Below are 17,339 nucleotides of genomic sequence, written 5' to 3'. Positions count from 1 at the left end.
ACAACTTTGTGTTGATTGAAAAAACACTTCTTCAACACATTGGGTATTTATTATATTCCGATCAAGAAAAATTCACTTCGCTTCAAATTTTCAATACGCGACATGCTCTCTAGTAGTGAATAATTATCAACCGCATTTCAACGATGCAACAACCAGCGCAAGCAACTGAAATATCTGTGACGTGTTTTGTTGAGCAGTGCTTCCTGAAAACATAAATAAAAGTGACTTGAAAATTAGTTTACGTTATTTTTTTATAATTGAAATACTTTTAAAGCACCATTTATTTGCTTTTGTGCATCGATCGATGATCGCTATCACCCGTATACAGTGTTAAAAAATGTTTTATTAACGAAATAAGACAAAATTTTAGATGATTTTGACAGCTTTTTTTCAAAATAATTCTATAAATTAACAGTTAAACAATTTTTCAATCTAAATTTATCTACTTCGTATGTAAACATGTTTTGCAACGTACAAATTACAGTAAGCCAACAATACAAATTTGTACTTTATTATCAAAAATTTACAGATTATTTTCAGCTGGTAATAAGTGAGCCCTCTTGGATGAGGAGTGTTGTTAACTGATGATTGGCAAATTGATTTGATTTGTTTTTCGTGAGTTGAAGCAGTGTCACGTGATCAAGCAACACAACTTTGCAGACATACCTTTCGTAAAAGTTGAACTGTGGTTATTTTTTTTGATGGCCGTCGCCACGAGCAATAATTGAACAATTACGCATATTCGCAGCAGTTGTACGGTAGGTGATTGTTGTTTGCTCGAATTGGGTTTTGCAAATTTAGCGTTGCTTTTCAAATCATGTTAGATATTGTTTTCACAATGACGAATTTGATCAAAAGCGACAGCGGTGAGATGATATTCGGCACGGAGTCCAGCTCTAGCACGGAAGAATCTCGCGTGATGTCGGAAAAGGTGCAGAATATGGCCAGCTCAATTTACAAAGAATTTGAACGCATGATACAACAGTTCGGTGAAGAGTCTGTGAAAGTGAACAAATGACTAGTGATTAATTTGCTTCTTCTATTGTTGACTTGTTCAATTGATTTGGTCAGGATTTGATGCCGTTGGTGGTTAGCATGTTGGAAGCTTTGGATTTGGCACAGTTGGAAAAAGAAGAGCACGAAGTGGAGTTGGAACTTCTGAAAGAAGACAACGAGCAGCTGGTCACGCAGTACGAACGGGAAAAGCAGTTGCGAAGATCAACAGAACAAGTATGAAAAGATGTATGCATATTTGATATATCCACGAAAGCGTACGTTTTTGTATTTATTTCAGCGATGTCTTGAAGTTGAAGATGTATTCGAAGAGGAGAGAAGTGGCATGAAGGAAAAATTGGAATCGCTGGAATCGATCGTGCGAATGTTGGAGCTCAAAGCAAAAAATTGCACCGATCAAGGTTTTATTCTTTTTCGTTTCAAAAATTCATTAAAAAAAAGCAAACCACAAAAATTGTTCAGTAGCCAGATTGGAAGATCGCGAAGTGGAATCCAAACAAGAGTACAACAAACTTCACGATCGGTATACGGAATTATTTCGCACCCATATGGACTACATGGAAAGGACAAAGTTTCTCATGGGCAGTGATAAATTCGACGTTAGCATGACAAGCAGTGGAGTGTTTTCCAGTGGAACGGGAAAAAAGTATAATTTTTCAAAAAATGAAAATAATAAATTATAGTGGTGCGAATTTGTTGTTGTAGTTTTACTGTTCCACAAGTACATTCGCATTTAGTTGGGCAATTTCACGACGACAACGTGGAAGGAAGAGATTTGAGCAATTATCCGAGACATTCAGAGCGTCGATCTTCGGCTGTCGATGGTATCGTTTGTTGATTTCACTGATTCAACTTGTTTGTGGTGGAATTTTTTGTATTGTCAGGATGGAGTTTCGAACGTACAGTTCCAGCAGATGCGGAATTTGAAGCTGAAGATTTTTGCGAAACACCTACAAAAAAGTATAATTTGTCTGAAAATTGATTGATATGGAAAAAAAATTTTTTTTTCTCTCACCACTACTTGTTTGTTAGAACTGAAGAAACCGAAAGCCCACCGGCTTCGACCCACAACGCTGCCGATTCTGGATCCGACGATGCTCTCGGTGTGGATTTGACAGGTTAATTGAATTTTGAAAAAATTATTATTATTATTATTTATTACATAATTTCTACTCGCCGTGAAAATTATTTATTTGGCAAGCCTAAATTTGAGAAATGGCTTGGTACATTGTTTGCTAATATATATTATCATCATCATACACATATGCTTTATATTAAGGCGGCTTGGTTGATCCTGCGGAATTCGCTTCAGCGGGTTAGTATACTATTCAAAGTTCTATTCAAGCATGTGTGTTTTTCTTTTGTAGCGTACTTGTCGTGAAACGTGTTTGTGTCTTGTCGTTTTGGTGTGCATCATGGTTGCTTTTTTGTATCTAGTGTTTCTTTTGCATCGAAAATAATATTCTGATTCAAATAATTAATTAGTATTTTCATGAACCATAATTAGCGAGTATATAATTTTTGAATAATCTATTATTTCATAAGCGCAATACGTCTTTTTTGACAGTTAATTGAAATTAGTAAAGCATTTTATTTAGCTTTCATAAATTATTAACCCAGTTTTATTTCTGATGACATTATTAACAACCAGTGGAGAGAATTAAATCGTAAAAGCACTATATTTATTCAACGCAACAGAGGGAACAAATTTGACGCAGTGAAAAGTTTTTTTCTTAAACTTTTTCTGCATTTTCATAGTTATTATCATCATCATCATCATCATAGCTATAGCAAGTTTAGTTGCCATTGCCATAGTGATAATAGCATTCATAGTGATGAAATAAATCAACGAAAGCTTTTCTGATTTATTTAATTTTTGTGAGGGAATTTTTTAAGCGGTAATTTAAAAAAAAACAATAATTGTACGCATTACTCCAAGAACAGTAGTTAACTAGCTAGCTAGCTAGCCAGTTTGAATAGAAGAGAGATGTCGATTGAATGGATTTGTGAAACGCGTTGTTGTTTGTTCATTTGTTCATTGTTGATTGCATGTTTTGATCAGTTGTTGGGATGTGTGCTGTTATTGTATTTTATTATTATTCTTGACAATATACTTACTAATCGGATCTGTTCTATTTTAAAACTAACTGATCAACGATTTGGAATTGCAGTAAACGACAGTTTGTTTGGTAATGTCTGGCCGCCGCGCCTTTGCATCTTTGCTTTCTTGTTCAGAAATATCCACTGGGTAATATGTGTGTGTATGTGTATATTTAAGGTATGGGGCGTGAGGTGGAAAATTTGATCAAAGAGAACACGGAACTGTTGGAGACGAAGAACGCCCTGAATGTGGTCAAAAATGATCTGATCGCACAACTCGATGGTATGGCAAGGTGAGTTAAAAAGAAGTTTTGAACTTTTTTTTGCTTTGTGATTTGCATAAAAGTTTAGTGAACAAGATATTCTGCGCGAAGAGATACGCAGCTTGGAGATGGTTCGAGCGAAATTGAACGAACGTGTACGGGAACTTGAACAAGAATTGAAAGAATCGAAACAATCGTTGGAAGAGTTGCGCAATCGTGATGAGAATGTTTGTTTGTTTGTTTATTTATTTATCTTAATTTTCAGCGTACTGTAATTTTGTTTACGTGAAAAGTGTTGTTTTGCTTGCAGAGCGACGTGCCGATGGCTCAACGGAAACGATTCACTCGAATTGAAATGGCTCGCGTGTTGATGGAACGCAATCAGTACAAGGAAAAATTGATGGAACTGCAAGAGGCGGTTCGTTGGACAGAAATGATACGCGCGTCGAGGAACGATCCGTCGTTGAAACGCAAACGAGGCAGCATTTGGGATTTGTAAATTTGCATTCTTAAAATTATATTCAAATTTTATGATCAAAAAATTATCCATTTTACAGCTTCAACGGATTGTTCAGCAGCGGTTCGAACCACGCTGCCGCTGACCAGCATGCGATGGTCAATTTGCGCTACAATGCACCGAATCGGAATTTGCTTCCTGGATCGGAGAAACAGCGCAAAAGTAGCAGCAATGGCAAATTGAAAGCTTTTGATTTTCTAGACAAAGATTTGTAAGCAGAAATAATAAATAATTTGTGCTTTTTTTATTCTTAAAAACAATTATCATTATTATTGGTGTAATTCCTTTATTATTTCCTTTTTTCAGTTCATCTGAACGACGTGCCGCGGAAAGAAAGGAACAATACAAGTTGGTGAAAGCGCACGTGAAAAAGGACGAATCCGGTCGATTCCAAGCTTACGGCTGGAGTATACCGGTGCTCGACGCTCCTCAAGCATCCGTTCCAGTGCCGGTATCTTGTCAGCCTCTTTATGAAAACGAGCCACACTTGAAGGTTTCTCTCTCTCTTTTTTTTTAATTATTATAATTTGAATTTATACATTTATTTGTTGGTTGGTTGATTTCAGATCTGGTGCGCTTGTGGTGTTGACTTGAACGGCGGTTTTACCCCAGATGGCGGCTTTATTGTCGGGAGCAGTGTATTTTATTCCAAAGAACATTTGCGAGATAATTTCTGCGAGCAGCCAACTCAACAAGCTGCAGACGAAGTGGGAAAACTTGACTATGAACTCAAGGTTGTTTGAATATTATTTTTATTGTTCAGTTGAGAGGTTTTTTTTGAAACTCAAATATCTGACAATGTGTGTGTGTTGTTGCTGTGAAGGAAGATTAATTATTATTTTTTTTCAGGTGAAACAGATGGAAATTCAACGACATCAAGAACGAGAGTGGTTGCATTCGAATTTGGTTTGGATATGCAGCTCGGCCAGGGGCCGCAGCTTGGTTTCGGTGATCCGTGCTAACAAAGCCAACGAAATTATCGATACCTTCGATGTGTCCTCGTCGCACATCCTCTGCGTATGCAGCATTTCTGGTCACAAGAGCAATGCAGTTGTTGTTGTTGGTGGTAAATTTTGAAGGTGGTTTTTTTTGGATTTTCAGGAGCCGACATCAGCGACTATTTGGCCAACTCATCATCCCAACCTGACGACTGCTGCTACACCAAGCCCAAAGAGTCGACTGCTGTGAACGACGACGAACAAGATGTGCACAGTGCAGAAGCAGCAGCTAATTCGGCGGTTTGGGTTGATTTGACGATGGACAATGAGCAGCGTATGCTTGTGCGAAAAAATCCATTGCCTGCAACACCAGCAGCTGACAATTCCAATTCTGGCAGTTTGTCTGAAATGCAAAGTATCTGAATATATTTTGCTTGCTTGTTTGTTTGTTTGTTTATTTTTGTTCTCTTCGACTTTCAGCCGGATCCGCTGAAACAGTACCAGAAGTGCAGAGTTCAGAAGTGGCATCGGAAATTTTGATCAGCAGCATGTACGGCGAAGAGGGTATCAATTCCACCTCTTCTTCTACTAGCACTAAGAAAAAGCAAGGTAATGGAATTTTTGTTTAGTTTTCTTTTACTGCCAGATGGCATTCTGGCCAGTTTATAATATACATATATTCAGTTTATGCATATGTGTATATATATATAGAGGTAGCTAAGGAGGAGGTACTTGTTGCTGTTTCAACTGCCGACGACGACCAAGGTAGGCTAGGTGTGGTGGTCAATTTTGACAAGTTCTGTTTTTCAGCAAAATGTTCTTTTTTTTCTATTTTTATTTTTTGTTAAAATTTAATTTTGCTTGTTTTTTCTTTCTTTTTTTAATTGTATTTGTCTTTTGATGACGCTTCAATTTGTTATTCAATGTAAGCTGACTTTATCTTTGATTTTATTTCAGTTTGTATACATACACATGTAGATATATATATATATATATTCGTGTATATTTTTGTTGTTTATTTTTATATGTAGCAAAGATTATGCAAAGGATGCTTTCATTTCAGAGTACAAAGAACGTATTTGGAAACATTTGCCAGAACAAGTTAAGGACGGATTGCAAAAATTTTCCGACCACATGTCATTTGCGACGGTACTGCCTACTGTATGGATGGGTTCCCAAAGTGGACAGTAAAAAATTTTCATTGTTGCTTGCTTGCTTTTTGTTTTATTTTAATTTTAAACTTTCAGATTGTACATTCATTCCGCAGTGTCGGAATGGCGTAAATGTTTGCACGCGATACAGTTGGACGATGCCATCCTTAGTATAGTGTAATTGTTGTATTCTCTTTTTTTTTGCAAAAGCTATTCTTCTGATTTTCTTTTCACTGGGACAATAAGAACAAGCGGCTTTAAAAATATATACTGTATTTTAAGGCATCACAAAGGGCGCGCATTTGTCGCACTTGCCAATGGGACGGTATGTGTATTTTGTCGAAAGAAAAGTAAGAAAAATATTGAATAAGAAAATTAATTATTTTTTCAAATTGAATTTCAAATAGAGAAGATCGATTTTTTTAATAATTTTTATCAACTTTTCAAATTATTGCATATTGTTGTGTTGTTATTACTGTTAGTTAGATAATTGAATGATTGATTATATTTATTGCGTATCATTTTGTCGAATTCGATTCGTGTGAACGCGTGTTAATAATAATAATAATAATAATAATAATAGTAAATGATGTAGAGAATTTCAAATGGAATTTCAACTTTTATTCAACAAAATTTTGATAATTTACAGATAGATGATTTGTTTTTTAGATGGTGAATGGAATGTGGATGGATATTATTTGATAACAATTGGAATGCCTTCAATTTCGGTCCGGTGTTTGGCGGTTGTGTTGGACAAAATTTGGTGTGGTTACAGGAATAAAATTTACATAATCGATCCGAAAACGTTGGTTGTTGAGGTTGTTATTGTCACTGCATTGCATTATGTTGTTGTTGTTGTTGTTGTTTATTAATTTTTTTTTCAAAAAATTAGCATTCGTTCAATGCTCATCCACGCAAAGAGAGCCAAGTACGCCAGTTGTGCTGGTACGGGGACGGGGTGTGGTGTTCAATTCGCCTCGATTCGTCGTTGCGTCTTTTCAACGCCAAAACCTACCGCCACATACAAGACGTCGACATTGAGCCTTACGTGAGCAACATGCTGGGTTAGTGTGGAATTTTGCATTTTTTTTGTTGGTTTGGTGATTGGCTTCAGTTTTTTTTTCAGGAACGAGCAAGCTGGGCTTTTCGTTTGTGCGCATCACTTCGTTGCTCATCTCTTGCAAGCGACTGTGGATCGGCACTGGCAACGGCGTTGTCCTTTCCGTACCGTTGACTGAACGTAAAAATATGTTGGCTTTTCTTTTTCGTTGCCGAGGGAAAAATTTAAATTATAAATTTCAGAAATTGAAAAAAAAGGTGGTATTCTTGTTCAACGTTCCGACCCGACAGCAGCAGCAGCCAAAACCAAGCCGGGCGAAGCGATTCGTGTCTACAGTGATGGTTCTGGTAACAGTGATCAAATTTGCCCGGGAACTTTTGTCCCTTACTGTAACATGGTACTTGCCCAACTGTCTTTCCACGGTCACAGGGATGCTGTGAAATTTTTCGTCGCCGTTCCTGGTCAGTATTGTTGGAATTGATGATTATTCATTTTGTTTTTGATGAAATTGCAATAAAATTTATTTTGCAAACTCAGAAGTGGAAAGTTCGGACAGGGCGACGAGAACTGCCGATGAAGCTTCTTCAAAGGATGCTTCAAAGCCGGCAACGTGCGACGTGAAAACGATGATAGTGATGTCTGGTGGAGAAGGGTACATCGATTTTCGAGTCGGTAAGCGGCTTATTGGGGGTTGAAAATTTCCATTATTTTTATTTTTCGTAGATGAATACAATGAAAAAAATGACAAATTTCAGGTGATGATGACGATTTGGACACAACACAGACTGGCATAAGTCGACGAGATTGGTCTCATTTGATTGTATGGGAAGTGAAGTGTGAAACGTGACAAGAAAAGTTTCAAAAATCTTTTTTTCAACGCTTGCTTCACTGCATATTAATTGTATAATTTGTATTTAAAAAAAAAAGTTCCATTTTTTTCTCTTCATTGTATACGTACGTATGTATGTATGTGCTTGTTTTTTTTTCTCGTAATCACCATTTCTATATGTCAATTTTTGTTTTACCAATACCGTGCCAATAGTTTGTGGTAATTTTATTTGCAAATTTATACCAGTGATCGTCACCACATACACACATATATAATGTTTATGCTTTATTTCTGTTGGTTTGTTTTATCTGATATTTTTTAATTTCTTTTGAATGTTCATTCAAAGTTTCAATTTGTCCTTGTGATAAGGATTCTTTTGTCTTTTCAAAGAAAAAATTTAATTATTATTTCTTATTCAATTTAATAAGCGAAAGTGAAATTTTAGCAGTAAATTTGCGAAAATGTTTGAAAGAATAGTGGAAAATTTGAATGGAAAAAGAAAAAATACGCTTATTGAAATAAAAAAAATTAATAATCATCGTATTTCTATTGTTACATTTTGTTGCCATTTGATTGTTGCATTTTGCAACACATTCAGTGGAAAAATGTAATACATACCTATATATTATCGTATTTCTTTTTTCTTTTCAAAGAAAAAAAAATATTATATACAATAAATAGTACAGTAATCATGAAATAGATCATTGTGTGTGTGTGTATGCGCGCGAATACTTTGTTGGAGATTTTCTTGCAAATTACAGCTTCAACCTGCGCGTCAAAAGCAAACACTGCATATGTAGTAAAAATAGAAACGTATTCCATTTACTTTTGCTACTGTATCTTGTCGATTGTTGTACGTTAGCTTAGGTAAATTTTATCATTATTATTGTTGTACTGTGGTGGTTGATGGTGTTGTTGGTTATTTGTCAACTGTTTTCTTAGTTTAGGTGTCATATCTGTCAGGTTTAAATGATTTATTTATATGCTTTCAGCTGTGATGACGCTGTCGTTAGATTGATGTTGTCTAGAGATGACACTTGCTTGAATCATTATTATTATTATTATTATTATTATTATGTCGAAGCTAACTGATTTTTCACTTCAATCCAGTCGTCAGTTGGCATCGTAGCAACCAACATTGCTTGCAAAGTTCAATTTGAAATACTTCCTTGTTGATTGAATTTTCGAAAAATTTTAAATTCAAAAAAAATTGATTACGTAATGCGAAATAGGATATAATTTGACCCAATTAAACAAACAACTACCTGTCGAAGGTCACAAGTTGACAATGGTCAACGAAAGTCCAGGTGGAGATGACCAAGCTTTTGTTTGTGTTGTCAGTCAGATTCCCACCGCAATGACAATATACGGTCCACTTAATGGTGACTGCTAGAACTTTTGGTATTCAAAAACATCCTCTGCGATGACTCTTTGAAACGATCTACTTGTGCGTCAGATTAGTTAGTAGCATTCAGTCTATGTTGTTCTTACTGTAAAATTTAATCGCTTTCTACTTTTGATTCGATTGTTAAGTTATTGTTAAATTCCACTTTTGCTATGCACGTTTCACATTGACTTGCATTGCTTTACATTTGCTGATTTATCTGTTTATTTAAATTTTTACATTTTTTGCAAATATTCTTCAACATTACTTAAACTGAAATGATTCGTCTGAGGTCTGAATCATTTATATTTAAACAATGCAAATCATTAGTGCGATACTTTAATAGTTTTCAAATAATATAATATGTGAATTGTTTGTTTCCTGTTCTCTCAGTAAAGCTAAAAATTATTATACTGTTGTCACTTTTTGAGATCACATGTGCTTTGCTCTAAACCTATTACAAATTAAACTTCATCATCCGTCTTAATTTATACTGTAGGTTTTGTAAACGCAAAAACATTTGTTGCATAATTTGTTAGTCTGCGTTTGCAGTGTATTGGTGCTTTTAGGATTTTTGCATGTAATTTACTCTGCCTAATTTTTGGTATGCTTTTGAAGTGAATGCAAGCTTGAAACTTTTTTAACAATAATTCCCCTTCTGAACAGCCTTCATTCACTGCTTGACATTATTATTTGATGCTTATTGTGATAATTAAGTATCTGAAGAAAAAATTTTTTTTCATTAATAATTTAACTGTCAGTTTTTAATTTGATAACACAAAAAAATAAATGAATAAATAAATTCTGTTCTTTAAATTGGAGGGAATGTTATGCATTTCGGAATGGTCGCGTTGATTTGCACTACTCTCTCACAGGTATACGTGTTCTTCAGATTCAAAATGCCTCAGAATCAAGGGGAAAACAACCCAGCAATGGGAAGCAATCCTTTTGCCTTACTAACAGCAGAAAACGTTGAGCAGGAAATGGAGCTGTACACTATGAATGCACAAAGTGCAGAAGACACATCGGAGTCCAGTTCACCGTAAGGGACAATTTTGGAACCGTGAATTACTTCTTCAGTTCAATTCTCTTTAGAGTCAGAATGGACGATTACGATCCTTGTTCTCATTCGGCGGTAAGTTTCATCGTGTAAAAACTGTTAGAACAATTAGTATCGTCTTAAAATATTCCACGCGCTCGATTTTTTGATTATTTTTATTCAAATTATTCACTTTATGAGGCGACGCGTCTTAAGCAAAGTTATTTTGTGAAATATTTTTTTTATTGTTTAACACTTAAACCATGATGTTGATCATTCCATACATAGGGGAAAATTGTCTTCCAATGACACAGGTAGTATTCCACTTTTCCTACTGAGCAAAAACATTGATGGATAAGAAGGAAGAGTTTTGTTTTGTTCTATCGTTTTCCCCTATCTTGAAGTGGCAACGCATTTGTAGTTGAATTAATTTTTTCTTAATTTTTAGCAGTTACTTATTTTGAAAATGTTTTGCTGTATACGCACAGCAACACGCCTGCTAGCGATAACTTTATGTTGTTGTATGATGAGAATTCATACCGTAATATAGTAATTGATAATCAAGGATGTACGTCATAATTTTTGGCTGATTATTTTTTTATTGACTTGTGTGTTTTGAATTGCTTTGAAAGTGTTTGCTTTCAATTTTTGTAAATTAAGTTTTTACTGAGGAAATAAATTTCTTCCCTTCGAATGAGTTTACCAACACTGCATTCAGCGTCACGTGATTTCGATGAAATTTCGTTGATTTCAGTGGTAAAAAATTTTTTTCTTCAAATAACATAATTTACCTTCTTCTGAAGTGAATTTGAATTTCATTTATAAAAGAAAATGTTTTCTTGCTTTTTAATAGGCACTAACGTAAGATTCTTTATTCTAAATTGTAGTTATTTTTGTCGTTGATATTAATTGGTTGATTATGACGATTGCAAGTATGTTTGATGTGAGTGTCATTGTGAAATTAGCATTGCTTCAGATGAGGGAAAAGCAAAAGAAATTCACACAGGATGGATTATGATATTATTATAAATAATTATTTTTATTGTTATGGCTGTTAATATCATAGTATAACAATAGTTGAATAATTTATTAACTGAAAAGTGCTTTCGAACACTTTTTCAAGTGAAGAAGTGACAATTCATGTAAATGAAGTTAAACATGAATTTTAGATCGAAAATGAAAACAACTGTGGAGATTTAATGTATGAAATTTGTTCTCTTCTGAATGTATCCAATGGAATCAACAACTCGGAATTTGCTTCTGTTCTACAACCGCTGGCAACGTTACGTGACGAAGCTTGTCAGAATTCGGGTAAATTAATTTTTTATTTCATTTTATGCAAATTGGTATGATTTTTATAATGGAAATTTTTCTTTGCTTTTTCTTTCAGCACAATGGGAAAATGTTTGTGAATTAGTGTTCTACGACTTGATGTTCTGCCTCAGAAAGGAGAACTTTGCAGAGCTTCTTGCTCCTGAAGAAACACTAGCTCCAAATGTGGCTGATGAGCAGCGGTGATTTATATAACATTTTATTTTTGACTGATATTCATATTCAACTTTCAGCGCTTGTCAAGAAGTATTTGCTCATGTATGGCCAGAGTCGAATACATTCGAAAGTCGTATATTTAATTATGCCATTATTTGCTTCAACAACATCGTGACTCATTTGAACGCAGGTGTTGACCATGTAAGTGATTTGGAATTTTTCACAGTGATGACTGATTTGATAATTGGTGGTAAATTAATTATTTGCAGAGTAAAAGCTGTTTTGCTATACCATTCAGAAAGATTTTCTTTTCCCTGCTCATCAGCCTTCTATCTGGCAACATGTTTGCGCAGATTAAGTATTTTACAACTTTATTTTTGAAATATTCTTTTAAATGAATTTTATTTTTGCATAATATGCTAGTTTAAATTTAGTTTGGACGATTTTCGCCTGGTGATGATCAAATCATTGCTAGTCGAATCGCAAGATGCATTTTGGTCTCAGTTAGTCACTGAAGTGATTCAACAAAGTTCGGAAAATGATCCATTGATGTCGGAAAAATTTGACAAAGTCAGTCACAAAATTATACTATTATTCATTCATTTTTTATTTTGGTATTTTTTTTTAATTTGTTGTAGATTTTTCATCCAATAATTTCATTATTATTAACTGCTAACGGTGCTGGTAAGCTGACGAAATCCGGTATGTTTGCCCAAGCACTGAAAGCGATGTCTTTCCTTTGTCAGATCAAAGTTGGTTCCTCAAGACCAGTTTGTTCTAGTGTAAGAATATGTCTTTTTTAGAATTTATCTTTTACATAATTTAGCTTCATAAATTCTGTTGTTCTTTGAATATTGGATTTAATTATTTTTTCAGCTAAGCAGGAGAGCAGACTTTATAAACACTCCGTATACTACAGCGGTGGGTCGCGAAATAGCTTTGCTTTCGTCCGTTGGCCAGTGGTTTGACTTTGATAGCATCGAAGAAACTCTTGTAAGCATTAGGGGCTGTTTGTTTCTTCTACTTCTGTGAACTGGTTAAAATGCATTTAATTTAATTTAATTCAACTTAATTTTACTGGTCATTTTAATTGTTCTTTTGAAATTAAAAGAAATCAAGAAAAAAAATGCGTATATAATTTTTGCACTGCTACAAATTAATTTTGTTTTAATGAATTAGTACAGCATAATGTAATGTATTCTCTTCTATTATAAATGCAAGGTCCATTTCAGGAATTTGTAGAAGAGCAGTTGCAGCAGAGTGAAGAAAACATGTCTAAGAGTAGGAAGGAAGTCGTGTACAAAATAGTTCGAGATCGTCTTGACACATGCAGGGTATAATATATTAGCAGATGAATTATCTTAATTAAAAAGCATTGTTGTTGTTGTTGTTGTTGATTCCATTGTTACAATTTTAGTATCATTGTTGCAAAATTTTGAAAAATTTATTGACAAATGCAACATCCCGAGAAGCGGCCATCACCTACAGTTATAATGTTGTTGTTCACAATATACGGAGAGGGAACATAATGGTAATTCTCATTGCTGATTCTTAAGCATTGTTTATAAAAATTATATAAAACCAACTGTGACTACATCTTTATTATTATTATTATTATTATTTATTAATTTATTATTCAGGTCGAACAAACGACTACGGCACCGGATGGATTCTTTTTAAACTTCTTGTACACTTTTTATCAATTGTCACATAAAGTTGTATTGGACAAAATTAATCCTATGTTTATCTTGCATCCGAAATGCAGGAAAATTTCTTCTCGAGAAAGTGCCATCAACATGAGTGAAGAAGAGCTGAATACTTATATCAATAATTTACATGGTGCGTGGCGATTTATTTACTGGTTATAAATAAGACTGTGGCAGTTTTTTGTGGTTTTGTTTATTGCATATTTAATGTTGTTGTTTTTTCTTTTTTGAAGAAGAATGGTCAGATCCAAAATTCACGACCGAATGTTTCTTTCTTACCGTTTACATACAGCATTTGAGCGTGGTACGAGGCGTGCGGATGCACAAGCGACGTTTGCGCAGTTGTCAAGATGCCCAACGGTTGCTTGCCCAAGTTAGAGCTAAAAGAGACAACGTGCCGAACACTTCTTCTTCTTCTTCTTCTGAGGAAGCCGAAAATTACACAAAATGCATTGTATCAGAAATTGAAACTATTGTTCAGGTGAATATTATTTTTGTATTTGTATTTTAAAAAGTTGAATCCGTTTTTGGTTGATTTTCTTTCTTCATTATAATAATAATAATAAGTATTATTCAAATTTTTAGGGTCTTTGCACTGCCTACATGTTATCCGAAGCGACTTTCTTCGATCCGAACTTGCTGCGCAGCGTTTTGACGTTTGTCAACGTTCAGTTGAGTTTTATCATAAAAATTTTAAGCTTGAACGGGTTAGCAGCAGCTCATTAATTATTTTGTTGTTATGTTATGAAAATAATATATATATATATTCAACGGGCAGTTGTGAATATGTTTGCTTTTTTTGTAGAATGAACGGTCTGACTCCAGTGAAAGTTCCTGAATTATTCAAAACTCTCCCAGAGTTCTTTGTTGAAGATGTGATGGATTTGTTGATCTTTATACTCAGGTTTGCAATAGTGTTGTTGTTCTTTTTGTTCTATATGACAATTTTAATAATAATAATAATAATAATAATAATAATAATAATAATAATAATAATAATAATGCTTTTCTTCTCCTGATTCATTGCATTATTGCTCAGTGAAACGCCTGAACTGATAGTGCATTGCTCCTGTGATTCACTGGCGCACGGTTTGCTGACGTTGGTTTGCAATGCGGACCAATTCAAAAATCCATACCTGGTGGCCAAGGTGGTCGAGGTGATCTTCTACACTTGTCCACAATTGAGACCGGCCGCACATTCTCTGCACATGGCAATTCTGAATCATCCACTTGCTCCTGCGAACTTTTTCCGCAGTTTGGTCAAATTTTATTCCGGTATCCCGTCGAATTTGATTTCAAACAATTTCAAGAAGAAATTTATGAATGAAAAAAAAATTTTTTTTTTCAGATGTGGAATCGATGGGATCGAGTACGGAATTTTTTGACAAATTTACAATTCGATTTCACATCCAGGCGGTGTTCAAGTCGATGTGGCAAAATGCCCAACACAAGCTTGTCATCATTGACTTTTGCAAGTGAGATGCCATTGTTTATTTTAATTTTTGTTCTTCTTTTTCTATTCATTGAAAGCTTTGAATAATATTCTTGCTTATTTCATTCAGTGAAGCAGATTCAAATTTTATTCGTTTTGTCAACATGCTGATCAACGATACCACGTTTCTGCTAGACGAGAGTTTGGAAGGACTGAAACGGCTAAACGAAGCACAACGTATTATGGACGATGTGACCCAGTGGAATATGGTACAAGAAGTACGGGTCACAAGTGTTTGATTTCCTGCAACTGCGAATAGATATTATAATTATAATTTGGTTTTTATTAATAATTAAGGAAGAAAGAGAACGCATCTTGTCACAAATGCAGCAAGACGAAAGGGTGGTCCGTTCATCGTTGCAGTTGGCCCATGTTATTGTGGACATGTTCGATTTCATGACTGAAGACATCAAGGAGCCGTTCCTGTCTGCGGTAATTAATTTTTTTATTTGAAAAAAATATGCATAATAATTTCACAGCCTAATTAATGGCTGTTTCCGGTTTCATTTCCAATTTTTTTGCACTGCTTTTATTGGTGTTTGTCTTGAATGGATTCATTTTTCAGGAACTTGGCGATCGGCTAGCGGCAATGTTGAATTTCAATTTAGCTCAACTGTGCGGTCCGAAATGTCGTCATCTGCGTGTGAAAAATCCACAACGATTCAACTGGGATCCGCGGGCTTTGCTAGACCAGCTTACACAAATTTATCTACATTTGGATAATGATAAATTTGCGGCTGCCATTGCCAACGATGAGGTAGGTGTTGTTGTTATTTTTTTTGTATTATTGTTTTGTCGATCAAAACAGTGAAAATGTTTTCTTGTTCAGCGTTCTTACAGTAAGCAGCTGTTCGAAGATGTGGTCGGTCGTATTGTTCGGCACAAGATTAAAGCCGTCTCCCAGGTGGAACAGTTTAAACTTCTGGCCGAGAGAGTTGAACAAATTTGGGAAATGAAACGCGAACAGGAGGTGATCCTGTGCGATATTCCCGAAGAATTTACGGGTAAAATTTTAGAATGAAATTTGTTTTTTTTTCTTTCTTATGAACATTATGAAACTGTTGTGAACAAATGCTGTTGTACTTTGTGACAGATCCGCTGATGGGCACGATCATGCGTAATCCGGTGTTATTACCTTCTGGCAACATCACCGACGTGAGCAGTATACGCAGGCATTTGCTGAACAAGCCTACCGATCCGTTCACTAGGCAGCAGTTGGACGAATCTATGCTAATTCCAGGTAAAATGAAACTGAATTATTATTCTTTTGTTTATAAATTGAATTGGATTTCTTATTTTTTTATCTTTTTTTTGTAGCTACGGAATTGAAAAATAAAATCGACGCCTGGATTGCAGAGAAGCTGAAAGAAAGCAAATCATCATCATCATCATCCGTTGCCAAGAAAACAGACTGACCAATCATCCATCATCGACTGTGGTGTTGTTTTCTGTTTTGTTTTCAGACGACGTTGAACAAATCCTACAATGTATTATATTTTCAATGCTGTCTTTTTGGAAATTTCTGCAAAATCACAAAAGTTTGCTTTTTTCAAGCAGTTTTGTTTGTTTTTCAGTTTTTATTGGTTCTCTTTTCTTTTCTTTTCTTTTTTGTTATATTTTAATTCCATCTATATATATATATTATCCTGAAATTTTTCATCTTTTGTGTTTGTATATCTGTGTAAAAAAGAACTTTATCACTGAAAATGCGCATATACAATGATATACGGTGAACGCATGCATATCAGGCGATGGATGGTGTGTCCAAAATTAATTCATTGTGGCGGCATTGGTATTTAATTGATTCGATTTAATCAAACCATTGAAAATTACGAATAAAAGAAAGTAAATGACCAATATGACTGATATGTATTTTGCAAAGAAAAATTTAAAATTAAAAAAAATTTCTCATTAGCTCATTGAATATTCAATTGCATATCTGTCATCGCTTCAAATCATTATCAATCGAATAGTCGAACTTGTTCTGCTAATCTACTGTTCAGCATGTGACGAGCAGCCAACAATGCTTGGTGCGAATCGAAACACCCGTTGCACATCATTTTAAGCTGCAACTGGCTTTTCCCACTGTGAAAGCAATTCACAAGTCAGTACTGTTCTTTGTCACTGTTTTTCTTGATTTTCTCGTCAGATACATACCAATTTGCGCACCAACAAGCGAATTTTTCTGCTTTTACTATTTTCAATTGCGAACAGATTTCCCAACAACCATTTCAAATCCACCATCATTTGCCTTAATAGTTGTCAGTCAGTCGGTGCTCTACTATTTCAGAATGCACTGCAAAGATGGATAACAAAAATTTTATCAGCCATTTTATGTTGCAGTACACCAAACACAAA

General features: G+C 34.8%; 3 protein-coding genes across 3 annotated transcripts; all 3 read left to right on the top strand.

Annotated features, from left to right (window-relative positions):
• The first annotated feature begins 838 nt into the window (after positions 1-838).
• Positions 839-7,890, top strand: Tsp_01623 (conserved hypothetical protein). The gene is made up of 29 exons (XM_003377422.1): positions 839-1,006; positions 1,072-1,230; positions 1,295-1,415; positions 1,477-1,644; positions 1,698-1,838; positions 1,899-1,974; positions 2,047-2,132; positions 2,294-2,329; positions 3,293-3,407; positions 3,466-3,604; positions 3,643-3,648; positions 3,688-3,872; positions 3,935-4,105; positions 4,201-4,387; positions 4,461-4,628; positions 4,744-4,960; positions 4,996-5,229; positions 5,313-5,441; positions 5,544-5,614; positions 5,790-5,806; positions 5,864-6,019; positions 6,080-6,158; positions 6,266-6,308; positions 6,653-6,846; positions 6,876-7,047; positions 7,110-7,223; positions 7,286-7,504; positions 7,581-7,715; positions 7,799-7,890. Exons 1-29 carry the CDS (start codon positions 839-841, stop codon positions 7,888-7,890), a joined length of 3,798 nt encoding a protein of 1,265 aa, XP_003377470.1.
• A 2,265-nt stretch (positions 7,891-10,155) lies between these two features.
• On the top strand, positions 10,156-16,396 carry Tsp_01624 (ubiquitin conjugation factor E4 B). The gene is made up of 25 exons (XM_003377421.1): positions 10,156-10,298; positions 10,352-10,391; positions 10,497-10,515; positions 10,744-10,844; positions 11,465-11,606; positions 11,686-11,809; positions 11,861-11,984; positions 12,053-12,141; positions 12,218-12,353; positions 12,422-12,553; positions 12,660-12,776; positions 13,016-13,117; positions 13,201-13,314; positions 13,424-13,622; positions 13,723-13,970; positions 14,075-14,145; positions 14,295-14,393; positions 14,529-14,748; positions 14,838-14,977; positions 15,052-15,214; positions 15,279-15,413; positions 15,547-15,738; positions 15,811-15,985; positions 16,075-16,221; positions 16,299-16,396. The coding sequence occupies exons 1-25, from the start codon at positions 10,156-10,158 to the stop codon at positions 16,394-16,396; spliced, it is 3,270 nt and encodes a 1,089-aa protein (XP_003377469.1).
• A 304-nt stretch (positions 16,397-16,700) lies between these two features.
• On the top strand, positions 16,701-17,293 carry Tsp_01625 (hypothetical protein). The gene is made up of 2 exons (XM_003377420.1): positions 16,701-16,739; positions 16,985-17,293. Exons 1-2 carry the CDS (start codon positions 16,701-16,703, stop codon positions 17,291-17,293), a joined length of 348 nt encoding a protein of 115 aa, XP_003377468.1.
• Positions 17,294-17,339: the final 46 nt, after the last annotated feature.

The sequence above is a fragment of the Trichinella spiralis genome (assembly GCF_000181795.1).
Source record: "Trichinella spiralis strain ISS 195 chromosome Unknown Scfld4, whole genome shotgun sequence".
Classification (NCBI taxonomy): Eukaryota; Metazoa; Nematoda; class Enoplea; order Trichinellida; family Trichinellidae; genus Trichinella; species Trichinella spiralis.
Note: the sequence above shows the minus strand (reverse complement) of the source record. Positions and strands in the feature narration are given on the sequence as shown.

What these genes read in the sequence shown, in the direction of transcription:
- Tsp_01624 (XM_003377421.1), top strand. Translation starts at nt 10,156, where the DNA reads ATGCCTCAGAATCAAGGGGAAAACAACCCAGCAATGGGAAGCAATCCT. An exon ending in TACGGAGAGGGAACATAATG is followed by an intron (nt 13,315 to 13,423) that starts GTAATTCTCATT and finishes TTTATTATTCAG; the next exon opens with GTCGAACAAACGACTACGGC. An exon ending in CGAATCTATGCTAATTCCAG is followed by an intron (nt 16,222 to 16,298) that starts GTAAAATGAAAC and finishes TTTTTTTTGTAG; the next exon opens with CTACGGAATTGAAAAATAAA.
- Tsp_01625 (XM_003377420.1), top strand. Translation starts at nt 16,701, where the DNA reads ATGATATACGGTGAACGCATGCATATCAGGCGATGGATG. An exon ending in TGCATATCAGGCGATGGATG is followed by an intron (nt 16,740 to 16,984) that starts GTGTGTCCAAAA and finishes TCTACTGTTCAG; the next exon opens with CATGTGACGAGCAGCCAACA.
- Tsp_01623 (XM_003377422.1), top strand. Translation starts at nt 839, where the DNA reads ATGACGAATTTGATCAAAAGCGACAGCGGTGAGATGATATTCGGCACG. An exon ending in TCTCGGTGTGGATTTGACAG is followed by an intron (nt 2,133 to 2,293) that starts GTTAATTGAATT and finishes CTTTATATTAAG; the next exon opens with GCGGCTTGGTTGATCCTGCG. An exon ending in TCGCACTTGCCAATGGGACG is followed by an intron (nt 6,309 to 6,652) that starts GTATGTGTATTT and finishes TTTGTTTTTTAG; the next exon opens with ATGGTGAATGGAATGTGGAT.